Source organism: Nyctereutes procyonoides, unplaced genomic scaffold (assembly GCF_905146905.1).
Source record: "Nyctereutes procyonoides isolate TBG_1078 unplaced genomic scaffold, NYPRO_anot_genome, whole genome shotgun sequence".
NCBI lineage: Eukaryota > Metazoa > Chordata > Mammalia > Carnivora > Canidae > Nyctereutes > Nyctereutes procyonoides.
Window position 1 is genome coordinate 68,789,350 of NW_026575052.1, and position 25,727 is coordinate 68,815,076.

The 25,727-nt window shown below is 34.3% G+C and overlaps 1 protein-coding gene across 1 annotated transcript in view; it reads right to left on the reverse strand.

The window, feature by feature from the left end:
* The window catches only part of GPR158 (G protein-coupled receptor 158), a 403,385-nt gene that overhangs the window by 21,276 nt on the left and 356,382 nt on the right, over nt 1-25,727 (reverse strand). The window contains exon 8 of the mRNA XM_055332362.1: nt 6,034-6,272. Coding sequence (XP_055188337.1) covers nt 6,034-6,272 — 239 coding nt within the window. The remainder of the gene's footprint in view (nt 1-6,033; nt 6,273-25,727) is intronic.

Genomic DNA, 25,727 nt, shown 5'->3' on the forward strand with positions numbered 1-25,727 from the left:
TCCAGGATCATGCCCTGGGCCAAAGGCAGGCACTTAAACCTCTGAGCCACCCAGGCTGCCCAATTATGTCCCTTTTAAATGACATTAGATTATCATTACCTAGAAGTAACCAAACAGAAATGTGCTTGCGTAGGTCTGAACTAAAGTCTGATTTAGCCGTGGAATAGAAGTTCCACACATCCTTGACATTACGATCTATCTATTAGTCATCCTTTTGCTGCCTTATTGTTTCTTATAGATAAGGTAAGAATCTGCTCACTTATTCCAACTTATCTTAGTCATCGTACTGTTTCCCTATCTTCAGTTTATGCTGTGAATGTGTAGTTAGAAACTGACTGCTAACCAACTAAAGAATGAACTCCATTGTATCACCACCTTTATTAAATTTATGTATTCCAAACCTGGAAGCCCCGTATTGGAGGACTCTACCCACAAGCACTAAATCCAGGTGTAAAAGATGTAGTCTTCCTTATCCTAGCGATGACATTATGAAGGTAATTCAGGTATAAGAAGTTAATTCTACTCAATTGTCAGTTTTTACCAATAAATTAGGAAACCCCTAGGGTAAGAGTCTTAACTTTTAGCCATGAAAGATTTTATTGCTATTGTGCAAAATCCTGAACATGCACAATTGATTACCAACTTACTAAATAGGGTAAATAGATTTAGAAAAAAATTGGAGATTCCTACTCCCAAGCATGTTTATTTGCTTTCTCCCTTTATTCAGAAGAATGTTTCTAGTCTAAACCCCCTTATCCTTTACATAGCTCTAAAAGGATGGTCAAATAATACAATAATCAAGAGCGTATCAGTTTCATTCTAGTTCAATATTTATAAATGCATCATGTGATATTTTGAAAATTATAATTCTGATTTGCTATGCCAGCTTTATGCCATTCACTTATTTTGACTATTGGACAAGTCAGGGATAGACTTCATAAAAAGGCTAAGGATTGCCAATTTAGTTTCTGTAACTTGCTCAAAAATACCTCTCAAAATCTGAACATACACTTTACCATTAAAATGAATGTGGAGACAATTGTGTAACTCCTAGAATTTTAGCTTTAAATGTTTCGTCAACTGGTGTAATTCTGACCATAGAAAATATTACAAGATAAAGGGAGCTGAGCTCATCCTTTATTCTTTCAGCAAATATTTATCAAGAGCTGACAGATACTTTGTTAGGTGTCAGGGATATACTGAGAACAAGCTAAGTAATGGTGTTGAGGAGTGTTAGAACTACCAGGTTGGGAGAGAAAGGAGGGATGAGGAGATATAAGAATATGAATGGCAGATAATATATTTAAACATACTCAGAAAAATTCAAAGTGCTGAGCCATGTGATAAATGAATAGTATAAGTACTACAGTATTATCTTTCGAATAGATGATTTTCAAAGTGGTATAGCACTTTAAGTCTTTATAGGAATTTAGTCTGATCCAGAAATGTTCTGAAACGTCCACAATTTGAAGTTCATTTCTCACCAGATTTTTAAAAATCATTAAAAAACTCCCAAACTATTGGGCCTATAAAACTTTTCACATTGCCTGTTCATCTGTCTTTTATAGTTGCAATATTTACACCTTTATTTGTTTTCCATTTAAAGGTGACCTCACAATTTTTTATACAGGGCAAACATGATAATTGAAAATTATAAACATATTTAAATAACAATGGGATTCTGAAAGTCATCTTTTCTCCCTTTCTATGTTTTCACATATTTCCTCAAAGTAGAAACTGAGTCTCATAGAGGTTTGAAGATTTTTCCAAGCAGTTTCTAAACCTGGTCTGAAACATTTGTGGCAGGCAAATCACCTGTCTGAGCAATTTTGGAGGTGCCCTGCACAGTGAGCAAAAACAGAATAGACCCATTCTTTACATTTATGACCCACATTTCTAAATAGAGTTCTACTTCAGTGGGAAGACAAGTATTGCACTCTTTCAAGTGACTCTTTAATTTGTATTTTTAAAAAATAGATCGTTTTTTGATAGGTAAAGCTAATCCAGAATGCATGTTTATAAATGTATTAACCACCACTTTCTCTTTTTTTTTTCTAAATTGACTCCTGACCTAATCTAAGTGTACAGAGCTTCCTGAGAATGATTTTCACAGCCTCAAGGTAAAACCTATCTATTGCTTCTCTGCAGCCTGTCCCCTATATAGAAACATTTCCATTTAGGAAATGGAATAATTTAGCTTTTAGTACAGGTTTCTTCTTGGCTGACTGAAGATACAAGAATTTATTCTTGAATAACAGTCTGAGTATAAAAAAATCTAAGGGCAAACATGCTACTTATAGAAATATATAAAGAGAACTGAAAAGAAGCATCTGCCGCACATTAGAAAACATTAAATTAAGAGAGGTTAAATACAGAATATCTAGTGCTACATGCACTAGAAAGAAAAATGTAAGATATGTGAAAGATAAATAAATGGAATTGCTGTAGGGTAGTGTGAAAAAAAATCATAGCAACCACATGTCTCTGATTCTTTTAAGAGAGTCCTAATTTCAAATATTTGTTCCTGTTTGTTAAACCATGTGTCTCGACTTTTCTTTAGAGAAATGTGTCACTGCAGGAAAAGTGTTGAAACGAAGGTGTTCTAGTAGTTTATAGGATGGAAACAGAGCCTGGAGCTAACAAAACCACCGCCACCATCACCACCTTTCAACTTTTTCTCGCCTCTTGAGTCTCTGCACCCTGTCACTTGTCTTTTATTTTCTGAGACCCTACCATTATCATTTAACACCTGTGGGAGTATTATTTTAATGCCTGCCTCTCAAGTTTTACTACTTTTAACTCAGTCCTAGAGCCATGACCTAGATCTTCCCACCATAACAATCAATCTCTTCTCTTAGCTTCTCTCTCTCTTCTTACTGTAACTGAGACCTGCTTAGTGTCCGAGGAACTGCATTCTGTAGCCCTCCCAAGCTCTGGATCTCAGGCTTTTCTCTCTTATACCACCTACCTCAGGCTCTCCAGGAAGGTGAGCTCATAGTCCTCCCTGCTCTCTGTGCATCCCCTTCTCTGGTATTATCCAGAATTACTATATTTAAAGAATGCCTACTTTTTTCATGTGTTTTCATCTTTGCTAGTAGAAAAATTTGCTGCCTGGTAAGCTGTATCTTTGGAGGAAAGCAGAATTTAGTGGCAGTACTATACTGCCACTAAATGTACTAAACACAATAAAAATGGCCCATGAATATAAAGAGCTATTGCAGCCAAAGTAGTTAAACAAATAACATAAGACAGAAGGTTGTGGTCAGAATGGAATTCTTTAATGAGAGATTTGGGAGGTAGGAGAGTTTCAGATGACAGGAAAGTCATAGAAAGTGAGACAGGTCACTGGAGATAAGGGGTTAATGTTGAATGAGTGTGGTACAAGAGTTAGTTTAGGTCATGGAGGGTGGATAAGAATGGGAAGGAATATAGGAAGATTTACAGATATGTTGACAAGAAGTGGAAGACAACTGATGTCTGATTGCTATCTTACTTTTTTAAGAGAAAAAAAAGAATATTAGTTTGGAGGTGTAAAAGGGGAGGCAATACAAGACTTGAAATAATCATTGTGAAGAATATTCTAGTGATTGATCAGGGAAACAGAGTATCATGGAATGCCCAGAGCACAGTTAAGATAAGTGATATATATATTCTAGTAAGTTCATCTGATTATTTCCTTCAAGTCAGTAGTTCTACACTTTAGAGTAGCATCAGAATTACCTAGAGGACTTGTTAAACACAAACTGTGGGGCCTCACAATTCCAGTGTCTGACCTATAAAGTCTGTAGGTGGGCCCCTGAATGCACATTTCTAACAGGTTGCCAGGTGTGCTGCTGCCATCGATTCTGGGACCACTTTTGAGAACCACTGCTCTTTCTCCCTTCTAATGATTCTTCCTCCTAAACCCATGAATTTAATTGGTCGGTCTATTCTCTCTTTCTCTCTCCCTCCCTCCCTCTCTCTCTCCTAAAGGCAATCTATATTGACTTTACTGATTTATCATATCACATTTCTGGTTCTCCAAATTCCTTAACAGGTTTTCAAGACCCACAATAAACCTAACTATCCAGAATTAATCACAATGTATTCCAACATAATCTTTCTTAGATGGACATTTCCTTCTAAGGAAATATAATTTCCATCCACCTCTACCACTATTCCTATCAAAGGGAATGTTCTCTGTACCACTTTACAATAACCTGGCTCAAAGAACTTCCCTTTAAATATTCCTGGGTTCTGGTCCAAACTGTTGTTTTCCTTTATTGAACTATTGTACCAAGAGTCTTTACCACATAATTTTGTTTTTTTAAAATAACTTTTAACAATTCCCATTTATTTATATAAACCAATAGTAAGCTACTTGATAAGAGGAACAGAAATTTCATACATTTTATGTCTCCTGCAAAGTGTTCAACATAGCATTAAAGAAATTTACTCAGTGGGTCTTGTTTACTGTATGAAACTTTTACTTATATATAAAGTTCATAATGAATAAATTGCAGGTTACTGTCAGCTATATTTTCCTATTTATTTCTACATAGAGACAGGAGACCATAAATGTCATTTTCTTCAGAATGTAAAAGAACATTTTAAAAGGCCTTCAATATATCTCAAAACCAAGGTATACAAAATACAGATAATGCTAGGTAAATAGGCCATGCTTTCTGCTTGTTTATTCCCTACCCATGATGAAGCATGTATTTTGAGTATTATAAAACAGAAAAGAAATATAGTGGGCTTTTCTTCACAGTAATGTGGGAAAATGATTTTTCCTAGTTTGGTTAACTTGGATTGAAGAATGTAAAACAACTTTAGAGGTTTCTATTGAGTAGAAATTTTATACCTATACAATTTGTTTATATCTATACTTAAGTCAGAATCAGATAATTTCTAAGTTTTATCTTCAATATTGATATCTACTGATACATATCTATTGATAATTTCTGGTATGTTTTTGATATTGATCAAAATAATGAAGGTTGGCTTTACAAATTATCATTATAACCATTCTTTTTATATACTCACAATTGCTTCATTATTATGGATATCAGGCCTATAAAATTCCTGAAATATCTTGCCCAGGAAAAATATCATTACATTTAAATTGTAAACTAAATATATCTGTTATTAACTTCTAGCAAAACACTAAATATGAATATTCAACCAACAAATTGCCAAATATGGGGGGGGCAGAAAATAGGAATTAGACTCACTGCCAAATAAAAATAAGATTTGTCCTGTGGTTTGCTGAGGGGAATGACAACAAAATAATAAAAATTTGTTTTCATTATTTTTTGTATCTTTAGAGGCTTGGCTTAAGCTAGCCTAATCTTAACAACAGAAAAATTTCTATTGATTTCTCTTCCTCATTTTTCAAAAAATCAAGGTGCCAGAAAAACCTATGCTTCTGGCCTAAGATGTCATGTGGTTCTTCCAAGTTCTCCAGTTTCTCAGGCATGGAACAGTCTCTCACCAACCCCAAGGAGCATGGCTTCATTTTTGTGGAATACTGGACCTCCAGAGAAGTCCTAATAAATTATCTTTAGAAGAGCCATAGATTAATTAAAATTTTTGCAGGGAAGATCTCTACTCAAAACATGCCCTGCATCCCTAGTCTGAAATATCAGAGGACCAAAACTATATAAAAAATACTAGTATGTTTCCCTTTTTCCCCCTCCCGATTAAAGAAATAAATCAAGAAAACAGCTATTGTTAATACAATGGGAATACACTGATAAGGTGGAAAACAGAAAGTTTCTTTGTAAGAAGTAGTTGTTTTTATTTGCTGCATTTCTCCTTCCTAATTTACTTGACCACATTTTCTCAACAAAGCTACATATCTTCAAAAAAGAATGGAAACTCAGAAAAAGTCTGCATTCCACATGTCATTATTGTCCTTTTCATGATATTGTTTTATCCAAACCATATTAGGTGAAATCCCTTTCAGTTTTGTAAAAGGGTATGTTAAGGCTTCTAAAGAAGTCTATTTTAGGAAATAGGACCAGACAACGCACAAAATAAGTGATCACATACCAACTGCTGTCATGTAATCCCAGCGCTCAATGAGGCACATATTGAAGATGAGGTGATCAGATGTTTGCCCTTGGCCAATAAGTGAAATCTGCCTCTCCAAATTCTGGCAAACAGACGAAGTCCAGCCAACAAGAAACCAAAATACTACCAGGAGCATTACTGCCAGCATCCTCATGACCCGTCCACCAGTCATATATGGAATCCGCTGGGCTGTTCGTGAAAGAAACACCTTCAAAACCCTGGGGAAGCAAAACATCAAAATGTGAAGGCAAACTTAGCACTCAGAAAAACTCCATATTATTTGATTCTTCTAGGTGAAGTTTAAGCCCACCAAAAACCTACTTATGCAGAGTTTTAACATGAAAAAAAAAAAAACCTAGAAACAGTATTGCTTTTATTTTCACTAATTTCATTATAGTTTTTATCTTCCAATAGCAAAACAGATATTCTACTTTAGATGGCAGTGAGTCAACAGATTTGTACAGGATGAAATTCTTTTGAGTGTGTCTTAATATTTTAGGGAACATACTCAAGATCTTAAAAAAAAGGATCCAGAGGCAAACTGGCTCAAACAAGATTTCCAAGGGATCAAAACTAGTCTTGAAAATAAGTAGCTAGATTTCACACTATTATACTAAGCCAAAAACTTCCCTGAACCAGTTAATTTTTTTACAATAGAATAACATGAAAGGCATTTTCTGAAAATTATTTTTTTTAAGATTTTATTTATTTATTCATAAGATACACAGAGAGAAGAGAGACAAAGGCAGAGACATAGGCAGAGGGAGAAGCAGGCTCCATGCAGGGAGCCTGCTGTGGGACTCGATCCCCAGACTCCAGGATCACAGTCTGGGTCGAAGGCTGAGCCACCCAGGCATCCCGTGAAAATTATACTAAATGATCTCCCTTTGTAATTATTTTATCACATTACCAAAAATAATAATGAAATAAACATGAAAACAATGAGAGAGGTATTTAAATACTAGGGTAACTGAATTAAGATCACTATATTAAGGAAGAAGATTGGGATGAAATTGGAAATGAAACATGCATACTTGAAATAGCCTAGATGTATTATACTTTTTTTTTCTCTGTATAGACCTTTGGTAGCTCTTCCTGAATCAACACAATACATCCAGCAAAGAAAGTTATTTTACGGCAGACTTTTATTTATCCTTCTTCCCTATACCTTTAACTCCATTGTCCTTCAGCTAACACAAAGGGTGAAGTTATTTAATTCTGAATAAAATACTTACACTTAACTTTTCTGTGGAACAATGTCAGAAAGATATTAGTATAAAATAAGAGGATAGTAGCTCTTTTTACTCTAGTGCCATTTTACTAGTTCACCAGATTAACGGCTATTCTCCATTCCCTAGGTAAAACATATTGAGTACTGCCCATGCCATGTAAATGCTAGTACTGGCAGCGAACTTGCTAGCTCTGTCTAGTGTGCCTCAAACACTTTTGCTCCAACCAGGGGAATTGCTACTTGTTAAGAAATCAGCTGTATTTGTCCCCAAATTGTGCCCATTGTTATCACCTTATATAATTTAACTAAATTACGAATAAAATAATTACTCATGATGTAAAAAAAAAAAAGACTTATTTGTATAAAATAAGGAGAGAAAATGAGTGGAAATATCAGTGAGGGAGAAAGAACAAGAGAGACTCCTAACTCTGGGAAACAAACAAGTGGTATGGAAAGGGAGGTGGGTGAGGGTTTGGGGTGACTGGGTGATGGGCACTGAGGGGGGCACTTGACAGGATGAGCACTGGGTGATATGCTATATGTTGGAAAATTGAACTCCAATAAAAATAAAATAAAATAAAATGAAATAAAATAAAATAATCTATCTCGAATGCTTTGGAAAGACTCCATGTTGGGAACTCATTAAATAGGCTTTTAACTGAGGGGAAAATGAGGAAATTTTAGTATATTGGAGTGGTCAATAAACAAGAATCTAGAAAGTCTATACTCAGATTACTTTAAAAATATTTAGATTTACACTTTTATCTAAAGAACCAACACTGAACAGTAAATAATGATTATAGTAATTTATGTTAGAAAGAGAATAATGCACTCCAAATACCTGACCCATAGTCAAAGAAGGAGTTTTTCCTCAAAAGTATTGGTAAGTGAGGGGCACGTGGGTGACTCAGTCAGTTAAGCATCTGACTCCTGATTTTGGCTCAGGTCATGATGTCAGAGTTCTGGGATTGAACCTCATGTGGGGCTCTGTGCTCAGTTCAGAGTCAGCGTGAGAATTTCTCTTCCTTTCCTTTGGCCCCTGACCTTACTCATGTTCTCTCTCTCTCCCCCTCTCCCTGAAATAAATAAATCTTTTAAAAAATTGGTAAATGAGGGATCCCTGGGTGGCGCAGCGGTTTAGCGCCTCCTTTGGCCCAGGGCGCGATCCTGGAGACCCGGGATGGAATCCCATATCGGGCTTCCGGTGCATGGAGCCTGCTTCTCCTTCTGCCTATGTCTCTGCCTCTCTCTCTCTCTCTCTCTGTGACTATCATAAATAAAAAATAAAAAAAAATTAAAAATTGGTAAATGATTATTTGTGTGTCTTATACACTTCTTTAATGCTTTTTTGCTTCAAACAAGTTTATCAACTTATTGATCAATGATTAACCCTATAAGAAGCCTTCTATTATAATTAGCAGATCAAAAAATTCAGAGAACTCTTAGAAATAAGAGACATTTAAAAAATTATCATTATCATTATTATTATTTTTTTTTTTGCCAGTGTCAATTTTATTTTCTGCAGGAGAAACTTGCAGCCACTATGTACACATAATTGTCTCTAGGTATACCTGAATGAATTCTAAATTTTGAATGACTAGGAACTCAAAAGAGGAAATCTGGCCCATTTTTATGGTCTTCTATATTTTGGCTAGGCAGAAAAAGGAGAATTCTTTAGTTCTAGACACTGAATATATAAGCATAATGAATGAATTTTTATATTGTGACAATCATATATAAATGAAATATAAGTATAACGAGCAAATATTTATATAGTGATAATCATATGCTGGGCATTATGCGGGGCAACATGGGAAGAATAAGATATAGTCCTAGAAGCTTACAGTCTAACTAGAAATAAATATGCAAATAACTGCCGTATAAAACAGCATATGTTCTATGTTTTATGTACACAGTCAGTGTAGTAATCTAATAAAATAGGTGGTATTTGACCTGGACTTTGATGGATACCAATAGAAATTGAGGAAAGTGGAAAAGATATAAGGAGATATTCCAGCTGAAGGAAATCACATAACAAAATACAGAGCAGGAAATACACATTGCATTTTCAGAAGAAATCTGTATGATCCCAGTTGGGTAATCTTTTAGTCCATAAATCCCAATTCTAAATTATCATAAATTTTCATGTTTTCCAGGCGACCCTTTGGGTATTTACTGCATGGTCTGAGAATTCAAGATCATCACAGGTCCCATAATCTCATTTCCAGGGATGAAAAACCAAAGCAAAAGCTGTCATGAGTCTTGTGTTATTGATTTTACTGGTTTTTGAATTCTGGGAAATATACTTAAGCAACTCTGTACCTCTGCCTAAGCATTTCAGGATATTGGTTTTGGTAAAATAGAATAAGATGAATTTTTCTAGCACTGCCTTAAAATAAAATGAGAAAATTCTACCATATATTTAAAAAACAAGCTCTTGTTAGTTTATATGGGTTCATTCCCTGGAAACCAACTTCTAAAAACAAAATCCTTAGATATGCATTTATATGAAATACAACTGTAGGAAAAAAATACAATCATTAAAATTCTTAGATTACTTTTTCTACTGTTATTTCAAAGATAAATCTTCAGGCTACCTATCTGTTCAGAAAATTTCACTATTTCTGAAGGAAAGCAGTAATATATACAAGAAGACAGCAAGAAATTCCCAGAATTTAATATAAAAAAGTATATTTAAAAATACATTTTGTTCTCATTATTAATAGCAGATAAAGTCATACAAATCATGTTGAAACCATGAAAAGGGCAACACACGAACTGGCTGTCACTATATTATCTGCTTCTACTTTTTCACTTCCTATATATTTCTGGTTTGAATTCATGAAATTTTACTGTCAGGAGTTATACTTCGGTTATTAATTACCTTCTTCAAATATCTAATTGATATTGTTACTCCTTATTTTACTTGATCTCTTTCCAGCTTTCAGCATGGCTAAAGCACTGGCTTCCATTCTGTCATGTTCTCCTGATTTTCTTCCCATTTCTCTGTTAGCAATTTTGTAGTCTCTAACACAGACTCCTCTTCCCCAGGTTTGCTCTTAAGTGGCCGCGTTTCTCAACAATCTCCTAAATGTAGCCATCTAGATCTATTTCTTGCTATACCTGTTGTACCCAGGGAATTCTATTTCTCTGTTTCAGTTATCTATGTATTGGCAAGTCCCAAATCTGTGCCTTAGTTTAGATCTCTCTCCTGAGCTCAAAATCCCTCTACTCAGTGACTCACTAGACCTCAACAGGTCCCCAGATTAAATCATCCCTCTCTCCATTCCTCGTTCCTCTAGCCTTCCTGGCTCCCGTGACTATTATACTTAATGGATCAAAGCAGAAACCTACCAATAAACTTTATTTTTTTCCCTCACCTACATTCCAGACATGAAATGAGTGTTCAAGAATTTAATTTCTACCTCTTAAATATCTTTCAAATCTTTTTCTTTTTCTCCATCTTCATTGCTACTCTATAGCTCCTGGTCATCAACCTGCTCCTACAGTAGCTAATTACAGTCTACTTATTGGTCTTGCCCACCTTCAGTCCACACCCTATACTGAAGCCACAATGATCACTTCTGATCATGTTGCTCCCTTTTTATAGTCCTTCAGTGGCTCTCCACCCAAAACCTAGCTCTTTAGTATGGTCAAAGGGCTCTGAATGCCTTTGAATATCGCTTCTTCCTGCCTTGGCAGCCTCATCTCTCATCACTCTCCTTTTCCTACAGACTTGCAGGTCCCTGTGCACTACATGCAAGTCTCCTCTGTCTGAACCTTTGCCTTCAGCTTTCCTCACTGCTCTTCCCCCCACAATACTACCCCTAATTTAGCTAATTCCTACTTATTCTTTCATGGCTCAGTTTAGATATTGCTTGCTTTAGGCCAGTGGTTCCAAACCATCATCATGTACATCAACTGTAAACTTATTAGAAATGCAAACGCGGTATCTACCTGGTCCCAGGCTCATCATAATTTAGTAAACATAAATGAAAAGGCAATTAAAATATAATGGTTTTGGGAAATGGTATTAGCAAAAGTAGAGGCATAAAGAACCCTGCAACTCCATCCATCCATAAAAACAATGAATAAGGTGGCAAAAACTATTAGAATCAACTTTTTTGGAATCCTGGAAGAGAATCAAAAGCTTATAGCAACCAGGGGGATGCTTAACCAAAAGAAGAAGAGCTGAATCTGAGTAAAAGAGTTTTCTACCATTTTAAAACACTGTTCTATCCAGTGTCTGATCTCCCATTACCCAGTTCAGTAGTGAACTTAGAGATAACAGACTGCATTCCCAGGACAGGTGATTCGTAATACGCGAACACAATGGGCTTTATTCTTTTTTTTAATTTTTTATTTATTTACAATAGTCATACAGAGAGAGAGAGAGGGGCAGAGACACAGGCAGAGGGAGAAGCAGGCTCCATGCACCGGGAGCCTGACGTGGGATTCGATCCCGGGTCTCCAGGATCGCGCCCTGAGCCAAAGGCAGGTGCCAAACCGCTGCGCCACCCAGGGATCCCCACAATGGGCTTTATTCTTAAAAAAATTGTGGTTGTTCATTTTGACCTTTCTGGAGGTTCCCTGGAAGACTAGTTCAAAGGGCCTGCCTTTATTTTTAATTCCAGTACAGTTAACGTGCAGTGTTATATTCAGGTGTACAATATAGTGATTCAACAAGTCTATACATTACTCAGTGCTCATCATGTTAAGTGTATTCTTTTTTTTTTTTTTTAAGTGTATTCTTTAATCCCATCTCCCCTCTGGTGACCATTTTGTTCTCTAGAGTCGAGTCTTTTTCTTGATTTATCTCTCTCTCTTTTTTCCTTTAGTCATTTATTTTGTTTCTTAAGTTCCACATATGAGTGAAATCATGTTATTTGTGTCTCTGATTCATTTATTTTGCTTAGCATTATGCTCTCTAGCTCCATCTATATAATTGCAAATGATAAGATTTTATTTTTTATGGCCAAATAATATTCCATTATATATAATACCACATCTTCTGTATCTAGTCATTTATTGATGAACATTGGATTGCTTTCATAATTTGTCTATTGTAAGTAATGCTGCAATAAATATAGGGGTGTGTGTATCCCTTTGAATTTGTGTTTTTGTATTTTTTTGGGTAAGTACCCAATAGTGTGATTACTAGATCATAGGGTAGTTCTATTTTCAACTTTTTTGAGGAGCCTCCATTCTGTTTACCATGGTGGCTGTACCAGTTTGCAAGATTGTTCCTTTTACCTCACATCCTCGCCAACAATTTTTGTTTCCTGTGTTTTTAATTTTAGTCATTCTGAAGATGTGTTGTGATATCTCATTGTACCTTTCATTTGCATTTCAAAGGGCCTGCTTTATTTCCCCTGTGGGAACCCTCCCTTGGCTGAGGTAGTAACCTGAGGGTCATTTGACTAAGATATTTAAAGGAAAATGGATTGCTTGATGCCACCTGGGACAAGGGATCATGGTTAAGACAAACAACAGACTAAATAAAAAAGGAAGAAAGGCTGGGGAATGAGATCTGCTGGGCAAAATAGGCTTTGAAAAGCTTCTCTTTATTCCCAGGCATCTAGAAAGCTGAAAAATGGTCAGAATATATATAAGGCCTTAAATTTTCATATCTTGCTGACCTAAGGCTCTGCACAAGAGGAAATAAAGTCTAAGGCAAAGTTGTAAAGTGCCTGAGTGTTGAAAGCATGTGCCAACATATACATATACACACAAAGTCCATGTGCAAAAAATAAGAAATTTTAAAAAGTTTTATTTGTTCAAGGCTGTAAGGAAATCTCTGTTAAATCATTAGCTCATTATTAAATCAACAGAACAGACTTCAATTGGTATATATAACAAAAGATACAGATATTACAAAATTAGTTCAGAAAAGCCAGTAAACAAACAACAGCAACCACAACAAGGAACAAAAATAAATGCTAGGGGGGGATGAAGAATTTGATTCCAGATTATATTATAATATTCAAAAAGTCCAGTTTTCAAAAAAAAAAAACATGCAAAGAAATGAGTGTGTGGCCCAATGAAAAAAAAGAATATGGAAACTGTTTCTGAGGAAACCCAGGCATTGTACTTTTTTTTTATTTTTAAAGATTTTATTTATTTATTCACGAGAGACACACACAGAGAGAGAGGCAGAGACACAGGCAGAGGGAGAAGCAGGCTCCACGCAGGGAGCCTGACGCAGTACTGGATCCTGGGACTCCAGGATCACACCCCGGGGCCAAAGGCAAGCGCTAAACCGCTGAGTCACCCAGGGATCCCCCAGGCATTGTACTTACTAGACAATGACTTCAACTGTATTACATATGGTCAAAAAGCTAAAGAAAATCATGCACAAAGAACTAAAGAAAGAATGATATTTCATTAAATAAAAAATATCAATAAGTGGATAGAAATTATAAAAAGGAACCAAATAGAAATTCTGGAGTTAAAAAGTACAATAACTGAAATGAAAAATTCACTAAAAGGATTTAACTGAAGATTTGACCACGTAGAAGAAAGAGTCAGTATATTTGAATATAGGTCAATTGAGATTATACAGTGTGAGGAGCAGAAATGAAAATAAAATGAAGAGTAATGAACATAGCCTAAGAGACCTATGACACACTATTAAGAATATCAATATTTATAAACTGGGAGTTCCAGAAAGACAAGAGAAAAAAGCCAAAAGAAACATTTGAAGAGATAATGACTGAAATCTCTCAAATTTAATTATAGACTTAAATCTACATATTCAAGAAGCTCAAGTAATCAAAGTAGGATGAACTCAAAGAGACTCACCCTTCAGAGACATTATAATCAAACTGTTGAAAGCTAACATGAAGAGAAAATATTGAAAGCAATCTGAGAAAAGACCCATTACATACAAGGGATTCTTAGTAAGATTAAAATCTACTCTCTTATCAGAAACCATGGAGGCCAGAGGGCTGTGGGCTAACATATTCAAAATACTAAAATGAAAAAAAAAAAACTGTCAACAAAGTATTCTATGTCTGACAAAACTGTCTTTCAAAAATGAAGGAAAAATTAAGATATTCCCAGATAAATTTTTTTTTAAATTTTTTTTATTTATTTATGATAGTCACACACACACACACAGAGAGAGGCAGAGACACAGGCAGAGGGAAAAGCAGGCTCCATGCACTGGGAGCCCAACGTGGGATTCGATCCCGGGTCTCCAGGATCATGCCCTGGGCCAAAGGCAGGCACCAAACAGCTGCGCCACCCAGGGATCCCTCCCAGATAAAATTGAGAGAGTTCATCACTAGGAGATAGGCTCTAAAGAAGTCCTTTAGCTGAAATAGAAGACACTAGACTGAAATTCATGTGAAATAATGAAGAACATTGGTAAAGGTAACCATAGGAATAAATATAAAAGTCCGTATTAATGTAGTTTCAGTTTGTAATGTTCTTTTTAATTTTTTAAAAGATTTTATTTATTTATGAGAGACACATAGAGAGAGGCATAGACATAGGCAGAGGGAGAAGCAGGTCCCCCATGGGGGACCAGGACCCTGAGCCAAAGGCAGATACTCAACCTCTGAGCCACCCAGGCATTCCTGGTTTATTATGCTCTTATTTTCTTACATAACTTAAAAGACAATAAGTATAAATCTATGTTGATGGGTACACAATGTTGCAAGATTATATTTTTGACACTAACAGTGTAAAAGAAGAGGGAGGGTAGAGTGATCTATAGCCAGGTTTTTGTACTATTAAAAGCAAGTTGGTATTAATTTAAACCAGGTTATTATATTTTTTCGAATGTTAATTGTAATCACTAGGGCAATCATTAAGAAAATAAATATATAGGGGCACCTGAGTGGCTCAGTGGTTGAGCGTCTGCCTTCAGCTCAGGGTGTGATCCTTCGGTCCTGGAATGGAGTCCTGCATGAGGCTCCCCGCAAAGAGCCTGCTTTTCCCTCTGCCTGTGTCTCTGCCTCTCTCTATGTATCTCTCATGAATAAGTAAATAAAATCTTTTAAAAAAGAGAAAATAACCAATACAGTAAAAAATGAAAGAATAAAAATGGGGGATTAGAAAACACTGATTTATCATAAGAGCAGACAGTAATGGAGGAATTGAGGAATAAAAATGATAAAAGATATATAAAAACAAATGTCAAAATCATAGAAGTATGTCCTTCCTTACAATTACATTAAATGTAAATTGGTTAAGTTCTCCAACCAAAAGACAGATGGCAGGATAGATTTTTAACGAGATCGAACTGTATGTTGTCTACAAGAGATTAAATTTAGACCCAAAGAAACAAATAGGTTAAACTAAAACAATGGAAAAAGATATCTCATTCAAATAGTGACCAAAAGAGAGCTGGAATGGATATGTTAATATCAGATAAAAAATACTTTAAGACAAAATTTGTTAAAAGAGACAAAGAAAGACATTATGGAATTATAAAACTGTCAATTCATCAAAATACTGATATTTGTAAATACATATGCACCAAACAACAGAGCCTCAAAATGTATGAAGCAAATACTAACAAAATTGAGAAAAGAAACAGAGTTAGTTCTCCAATAATGGTTGGAGACTTCAACGCCCTGATTTTAATAATGGATCAACTATCTAGACAGGCAATAATACAATTAAGGGCTTTAAGAACATCATGAATCACCTAAATCTAACAGACATATAGAGAACACTCCACCAACAATAGCAGATTATACATTCTTCTCACGTGCACAGAGAACATTCTTCAGGATAGACACAAATCAGGCCAAAAAGCAAGTCATAATAAATTGAGAAAGATTAAAATCATACAAAGTATCTTCTCTGACCACAGTAGGTTGGCATTAGAAATTAATAACAAGGAAATCTGAAAAATTAACAAATATGTGGAAATTAAATGGCACATTCTTAAACAACCAATGAGTTAAGGAGGAAATCACATAAGAAATTAGAAAATAATCCGAGATAAATTTAAATGAAAACACAACATACCAAAGCTTATGAGTTTTAGCAAATGTGATGTTTTGAGAGAAATTTATAACTGCTAATGCTTGTATTCAAAAGAGAATAAATATATCAAATCAATAACTTCCCAATGTAAGAAACTAGAAAATAAAAAAAAAGAAACTAGAAAATAAAAAGCAAACTAAATCCAAAAAAAGCTGAAGGAAGGAAATAATAAATGTTAGAAGGGAATAAGATGAAATGAATAATAGAGAAACAATAGAGACAATAGGCAAACCACAGTTGGTTCTTTGAAAGGATAAACAAAATTGACAAACTTTTATTTACTCTGATAAGGAAATAGGAAGAAAACTCATATTAATTACTGAATCAGGAATGCAAAGGGAGACATTACTAGCAACTTTACAAAATAAAAAGGATTATAAGAGGATTCTATGAACAACTCTATGCCAAAACAATTAGATAACCTAAATGGAATGGACTAATTCCTAGAAATACACAAATTACCTACATTGACTCAAGAAGTAGACAGTAGACATCTCCAAAGACTTATAATAAACAAAAAGATTGAATCAGTAATTGAAAGCTTTCCGGTAAAAAAAAAAAAGGTCAGGATCAGATGGTTTCACCAGAGTATTCTACCAAACACTTAAAGAAGAATTAACACCAATTCTTCTGAAACTCTTCTAAAAGTAGAAGAGGAAAAAGCACATTCTAAATTATTTCATGAGGCCAGCATTACTTAGACTCCAAAGCCAGATAAATACCTCACACAAGAGGGGCACCTGGGTGGTTCAGTCGGTTACGTGTCTGACTCTGGATTTTGGCTCAGGTCATGATTTCAGGGTTGTGAGATCAGGCTCCACACGGGGGTGGGGGTGTGGGGGGGTGGAGCGCTCTCTCCTTCTCTCTCTGCTCCCCCTGCCCCCCACCACTTGCATGCTTTCTCTTTCTCTCTAATAAATAAAATCTTAAAAGACATCATAAGAAAAAATTACAAACCAATATCCCTTATAAATATACATGCAAAATTCCTAAGGAAAATACTAGCAAACCAAATTCAAAAGCATATTAAAAGGTTGATATACGATGACCAAGTGGGATTTATCCTTGGAGTGCAAGGTGGTTCAACATAAAAAAATCAATCAATATATTATACCAAGTAATAAAGAAAAATCATATAGTAATAGAATGAAGAAAATATGATCATCTTAATTTATACAGAAAAGAGCATTTGACAAAAATCCAACACTCTTTCATGATAAAAACATCAATAGCTATAGAAGGTAACTTCTTCAACTTGATTCTTATTGAGTTTCAGTGAAAAACTTACAGCTAATATCATACTCTATGGTGAAAAACTGAAATCTTTCCCTCTAATATCATAAACAAAAATGTCATTCTCACCACTTCTACATATCACTGTACCAAAAATTCTAGCCATGACAATTAGTTGAGGAAAAAAAAGGCATTCATATTGGAACAGGAGAAGTAGAACTATCCCTATTAGTAGATGACATTATCTTAAATATAACAATCCCTAAAGAATAGACACACATAGATAATGTGAGCTAAAAAAATTTTAGTAAAATCACAAGATATAAATTCAACATACAAAAAAATCACTTTTATTTCTGTATACTAGAGATCCAAAAATGAAATTGAGTAAACAATTCCATTTACTATAGCACTGAAATGAGTAAAATACCTAGTGGTGAATTTAACCAAGGAGGTAAAAGATGTGTATGTTGAAATCTGTAAGACAACACTGAAAGAAATTAAAGATCTGAGAAAGTGGAAAGACCTTCTGTGTTCATGGATCAGAAGACATAATATTGCTGAGATGGCAATACTTCCTAAATTGATCTGTAGATTCAAGTCAATCCAGAGATTGAAATGCATTCCCTATTAAAATTTCAACTGACTTATTTTCAGGAATGGACAAACTGATACTAAAATTCATATGAAATTGCAAAACATTTCAAATGGCCAAATAATGTATGAAAAAACTAAGTAGGAAGGAAGACTCACACTTTCTGATTTCAAATGTTGCTATAACACTACACTTATTCCATAATATAGATCAATGGAATAAAATCGATCATCCAGAAGTAAAACCTTTATTACATCCATGTTCAACTGAGTTTTGATAATGATGTCAAGACCATTCAATAAGGAATAGTTTTGGGGTGCCTGGGTGGCTCAGTTGATTAAGTGTTCCACTCTTGTTTCTGGCTCAGGTCATGATCTTAGGGTGGTAGGATCAGGCTCTATGCTGAGTGTGGAGCCTGCTGTGATTCTCTCTCTCTTTCTCTCTCCCTCTGCCTCCCTCTTATAATTCTCACATGTGTGCACACACATTCTCTCTCTCTTTCAAAAAAAAAAAAAAGGAATAGTCTTTTTAATAGATGGTCCTGGGACAAGTGGATATCAGATGCAAAAGAAATTTAGACCTCTACCTTACATGATATACAAAAATTAATTTCAAAGGAATCAAAGACCCAAACATAAGAGCTAATGCTATGAAATGCTTGCAAGAAGTAAAAACTTTGATCTGGGATTAGGCAATGGTTTCTTAAATATGATACCAAAAGTGCATGTAACAAAAGAAAAAATTAATTGAACTTCATCAAGATAAATTTTTTTTTGTATATAAAGGCATACTATCAAGAAAGGGAAAAAGAAAATCCACAGAATTGGAAGAAAATATTTTCAAATAATTTACCTAATAAGGGTCCATATTCAGAATAAAGAATCAGAAAATGCAACAACAAAAAGGCAGTCTAATTAAAAAAATAAAGGACTTGAATAGACATTTCTTCACAGAGATAAAAACACACGAAATTAACCTCAACATCATTAGTCACTGGAGTAATGTATATCAAAAGCACAGACTGGGATAGTTATAATAAAAATAGGTAGAAAATAACTGTTGATGAAGATGTGGAGAGGCTGGAAGCCTCATACATTGCTGGTGGGAAGAGAAAATGATACAACCTCCATGGAGAGCAATTTTGTGGTTCCTCAAAATGTTAAACATAGATTTAACATGTGACCAAACAATTCCACTCCTGCTATTACATACCTATGAGAACCCAAACACAGATTCATACAAAAAAAAACCTGTATATGAGTGTTTATAGTAATATTATCTATAATAGTGAAGACTGGAAACAACTCATCCATCAAATGATGAATGGATAAACCAAGTGCAGCATATACATACAATGGGATATTATTTATTAATAAAAAGCCATGAAGTACTGATACATATTATGATTTGGACAAACCTTGAAAATATTATGTGAAGGGAAATAAGCCAGACACAAAGAGCCACATATTGTATGATTCCATTTCTATGAATCTGGAATAGCTAAATCTGTAGGGACAGGAAGCAGATTTGTGGTTGTCAGGATCTGGGGGCACGGGGCTAGGGTGGTCTGCTCAATGGGCATCAAGTTTATTTTGGGGGTGATGAAAAGTATTCTGGAATTAGATAACGGTAACGGTCATAGAACATCATGCATGTACTAAAAGCCAGAACTGTACATTTTAAAATGGTTAAAACGATGGATTTGATGTTGTATGAATTTTACCTCAATAAAAAAAAATACAATTGTTCTTATTCCTGCAGAAAAGGAAAAAATTCTTCTGTGCCTTCCTGAACATTGCAGCCCCTGTCTATTGCAGTCCCAGGGTGTCCTTAGCCATTTGGTTGTTCTTTCTCTCCCCCCCCCCCCCCACCCCAGGGAACTGAGGTAAGATGCACTAGCATTAAAACTTGGGCTTTGCACTAGTGTATCTGCAGTGTGACCATTCCTTTCTCACAGGAGTTCATTCTGTCATCTTAGGCCTATAAAAAAATGGAAGAAATCTGATACTCAAAAGCATGCTTGATTCCCTAAAATAGAGGTCAATAATACTAATTGGTCTAAATTCAGACCTTCTTTGTTTTAACTTGGCAAAAACACCTGTTTCCTAAACCACATTCCTTTGGAATTGTTTGAAGCAAAACAATATTGCAAGTAAAGAACTTTTCATAGCAATTGAGTGTTTGTGCTCCAAAGATGTTTAATTTTGAAAAGTTTTGGATAAAATCTTGCAGAGAAAGATTTAAATATAGACACTATTGCTCCTTCTCCACTGTTCTCCCGCCCCCAACTTACTACACAAAGATATTCCACACAATAAGCAGATAATTAATTAATCATTCTGAAGATGAAGGAGAAGAAATTAGATTATTAAAAGTTAAGAATTACATGTGCCTGTTCCTTTCCTTACATCCAGGGTAAATATAAAATCTATGGCCATTATCTTCCAAGTACAAGTATAAAAATAGGTTTTGTCCTTGTATTTCAATTATTTAGCACTGATAAAATAATTTTTTAAAGATTTATTCATTTTAGAGAGAGAGAGTGCACATGAGCAGAGGGAAGGGGAGAGGGAGAGAGAATCTTCATGCTGACTCCCCTTTGAGTGCACAGCTGAATGGAGGCTCCATCCCAGGATGCTGAGATCATGACCTGAGCTGAAATCAAGAGTTGGCTGCTTAACCAAAAGAGCAATCCAGGTACCCCAGCAGAAATAATTTTAAATTAAAATTTCATTCCAGGTTTTGGTGTTTTAAGAATTTAGCATTTTACTATTTAATATGACATTTTGGTATTCAAAAATATGATTTAAGACAAAATATAAAAACAAATTTATTACAGATGGTTGCCTAATAGCATTATTAGTTAAATGAGCAATTATATTGCAATCTCAAAAGGGAAACATATCACTATTTGTATGGTTTTGTAGTTAGAAAATTTCTAAAATGACACCATTTAATGTTACTATTTAAATTTTGATCTGTTCTTACTTCTAAACCATGATTTAGTTTTGCTATCTGAATAAAACAAAGCAAAACCCGTTTCCTCTGAAATAGGTTAATCACAGAGAAGTATTTCCCCAGGGATATCCTAAGGCAAAGTTGTTTGAGGCTGTTTTCTCTTCAATCATGATTGTTCAAATTGGAATGTGGTTGAAATAGAAAACTTGTTTTGCTTTTTATGGAGAATTTTAAAAATTTTATAAAGTCCTTTTTTAAAAAGATTTTATTTTTTTATTCATGAGAGACACACAGATGGAGAGAGGCAGAGACATAGGCAGAGGGAGAAGCAGGGTTCCATGCAGGGAGCCCAGTGCGGGACTTGATTCCTGGACTGGGATCATGTCCTGAGCCAAAGGCAGATGCTCAACCACTGTGCCACCCAGGCGTCCCAAGTTTTATAAGATCTAATACTGTAGGTCTTTCAGTCTCTTCAGCATGCATTTATAGATAAAGAATAGTGCCAGACCATAAGGAACCACAAAAAAGATGACAAAATTCTTTGCAAATATACAGTTACTCTTTTGTATGTGTTATTACTTATAAAAATAAGAAAAAATTCTTAATGAATAGCTGCACATTAATATATTTAGCTCATTTTTAGGTGTTGGTCTCATATAAAAGAAGTACTAAACAATATAAATAATAAAATAATGAAATATATTAAAAACTCTAAAATTACTGTTGCATTCACCTTTACCTTAACACACAGTAAAATACACAAACAAAATATTAGGTAGCAAGTAGAAGATGCCACCACAAAAGAAATTCAGGAGATTTGCTGTATGAGGATGTAAATACTGGTCAGTTTGACTGGTAATATTATTAACTCTTCAGATGATATTAATAAATCTTGAAATAGAAGAACTTTTGGTCATTGTCAATGAAACTTTGGAAATTAATTTTGAAGTATTATTGTCATTGCTCTTTGGTTCTCATGCTTTTTAACTATTTATACTTTGTCTAATCGCTAGATTTAAAACTCTGACTTAAATTTTGCAGGTCCCGAAGTGCCTACGACATCACTTTGCCTATTACAGACCATAAGTGTTATACAGTATCACAAAGACTCAGCTATTTTTACATGCAATTTGATTCTCTCATTAAAACTATAATATTTGACAAAGTAAAAAGAAATAGAAAACGATAAACAAATAAAAAGAAAAAAATGAACACTAAAATAGAACTTAGCTGTATATAAATACTGTTAGCATTTTGATGAATTTTATTCTCTAGTATTTTCTAATGTATATAAAATATAATATTGGGATTATAATATGTAGTTTATATGATTTTTAAAATATAACATGGAATTCTGAGCATTGTCATACAACATTGTAAGTAGGAAATTGCCATCATTGTCATCTCCAATTTAAAGGTAAATAGAAAGTTATTGTTTTTCATACAAACCAACATACCTTGTTTACCTTTTCTTGATTGAACCTTTATAATTATTTGAATAATTCTTTTTCAAAGACAGCATTCACATATCATAAAATTCACCATCTTATGGTATATTCTTAAAATTCAGTGGTTTTAGTATATTCCTAAAACTCTATCATAATCCTGATCTAATTCCAGAACATCTTCATCATCCCAAAAAGAAACTTCATACCCACTATTACTCCCCATTTCCCCCAGACCCTGGTAACCACTAATCTACTTTCTGTCTCCATAAATTTGTCTATTATGAATATTTCATAAATGAAATCATAGACTATATAGCATCACTTCATTACTTTTCCTGATGAATAATACTCCATTGTATGGATATACCACAGATTGTTTATCCATTCATCAGTTGGTATATGGGTATATATCTAGGAGTGGAACTGTTGGGTGATAAGGTACTTTATGTTTAATATTTTAAGGAACCAAACTATTTCAGAAAATGACTGTACCATTTTACAATCGCACCAGCAATGTATGAGGTTTTTAATTTTTCCACATCCTCACCAACACTGTTATTTTATGACTTTTTGACTACAACCAACCTTGTAGGTTTGAAGTGCTATCTCACTGTGGTTTGATTTTCATATCTCTAGTGACTAATGAAAAGTTAAGCATCTTTTCATGTACATATAGGCCATTTTGGTATCTTCTTTGGAAAACTGTCTATTCAATTCAATTCTCATGTTTAAAGTTGGGTTGTTTGTCCTTTACTTGTTGAGTTGTAATACTTCTTTACATATTCTGGATACCAGACCCTTATCAGATAAATAATTTGCAAATATTTTCTCCTGTATTGTGGGTTTTCACTTTTTTTTTTGCCATATAGTTCTTTTATTAAAGTTAAATTTATTTATGGAGAAAGACAAATACCATATGATTTCGCTCATATTTGCAATTTAAGAAACAAAACAGATAAACATAGGTGAAGGGGAAGAAAAATAAAATAAGATTATAACAGAGAGGGAGGCAAATCATAAGAGACCCTTAACTACAGGAAACAAACTGAGGATTGCTGGAAAGGAGAGGAAGGTGGGGATGGGGTACCTGGGGGATGGGCATTAAGAGGGCACCTGAAGTAATGAGCACTGGCTCGTTATATGCAGCTGATGAATCACTAAATTCTACCTCTGATACTAACCCACACTTTCATCAGTTCAGGAAATTCCGTGCACTTGTTTCAGCCAGTCTCCACTGGCATTCGGCAAGATACAACTACCTTTCTAATTTATTTCCATATAGATTAGTTTTAGCTGATTTACAGATAAATAGAATTACATAGAACTTTTCTTGTTTTGCTTAACACATTTTTGAGATTTTTCCATATTGTGGATAATTAGAGTCTTTTTTATTACTCAGTAATAATATGCCTTTGTATGAATTATTAGAACTTGTTTATGTATTTTTCTGTTGAACACTGGGTCGGTTCAATTTTGGGGCTATTATAAAGAAAGCCACTGTAATCATTCTTGCACAAGGGTATGGGTATGTTATTATTTATCTTGGGTAAATGTACAGGAATAGAATTTGTTGGTCATATATTTAACTTTGTATGAAAATATCAAAGAGTTTTCTAAAGTAGCTATACTATTTTTCAATTTCACTAACAATGTATGAGTGTCCCATATGTTCCACATTCTCACTAACATTGGTGGTGTTAATCTTTTTAATTGTAGCCACTCTAGTGGTTATAAAATGATATCTCACCATGATTTTAATTTTAATCTCTCCAATCAGTAATAATAATTAGCACATTTTTATGTGCTATTGGCTATTTGTATGTCTTCTTTTATGAAGTGTCTCTTCAATTTCCCATTTTTATTGTATTGTTTGATTTTTCATAATTTGTAGAACTTTATATGTTATGAATAAAGTATTTTGAATATTTATATATATAATGAATATTTCCTCCCAGTCTGTAATTTGCCTTTTTCCTTTTTAAAAAATAATTGAGGTATAATTGACAAATAACATTATATTACTTTCAGGTATACAACATAATAATTGATCCAATATTTGTATATTATGAAATGATCAACACAATAAGTCTAGTTAACATCTGTCACCATACATAGATACCAAGTTTTTTCTTATAATAAAGATTTTTAAGATCTACTTTCTTAGTAACTTTTAAATATGCAATATAATACTATTAACCATATTCACATGCTCTACTTATTTTATACTATTTGACTCCTTTCACCCAATTTGCCCATCCCCATACCTACCCTCTAGCAACCACCAGTCCGTTCTCTGTATCTGTGAGCTTGGTTTTTTTGTTTGTTTGTTTTTCAGGTTCTACATATAAAAGTGAGATCATACAGTATTGGTGTTTCTCTGACTAATTTGACTTAACATAATATCCTCCAGGTCCATTCATGTTGTCTCAATGGCAATATTTTATTCTTTTTATGGCTGAATAGTATTCCATTGTATATATCTACCACATCTTTTTTATCCATTCATCCATTAGTGGACACTTAGGTTGTTTCCATATCTTGGCTATTGTAAATAATGATGCAATGAACATGGGGTACATATATCTTTTCAAGTTTGTGTTTTGTTTTCTTCAGATAAATACCCAGAAGTGAAATTGCTGGACAATATGGTAGTTCTATTTTTAATGTTTTGAGGAACTGCCACACTGTTTTCCATAATGACTGCACCAATTTTCATTCCCAACAACAGTGTAAGAGGGTTCCCTTTTCTCTATATCCTTGCCAACACTCGTTATTTCTTGTTCTTTTGATAATAGCCATTCTGACAGGTGGGAGATGATATCTCATTGTGGTTTTGATTTGAATTTCACTGATGATTAGTGATGTTGAGCATCTTTTCATGTGCCTGTTGACTATTTGCATGTCTTCTTTAGAAATTGTCTATTCTACCCATTTTAAAATAAGAATTTTTTTGTTATTTAAAGTTTTATGAGATCTTTATATATTTTGGATATTAACTCCTTATCAGATATATGAATTGCAAATATTTTCTCCCATTTGGTAGGTTGCCTTTTCATTTTTTTGGTGGTTTCCTTTTTGAGCACAAGCTTTTTATTTTGATGTAGTCTCACTTCTTTATTTTTGCTTCTGTTGCCTTTGCTTTTGGAATCAGATTCAAAACCAAGACTGATATTAAGGAACTGCCTATATTTTCTTCTAGGAATTTCAT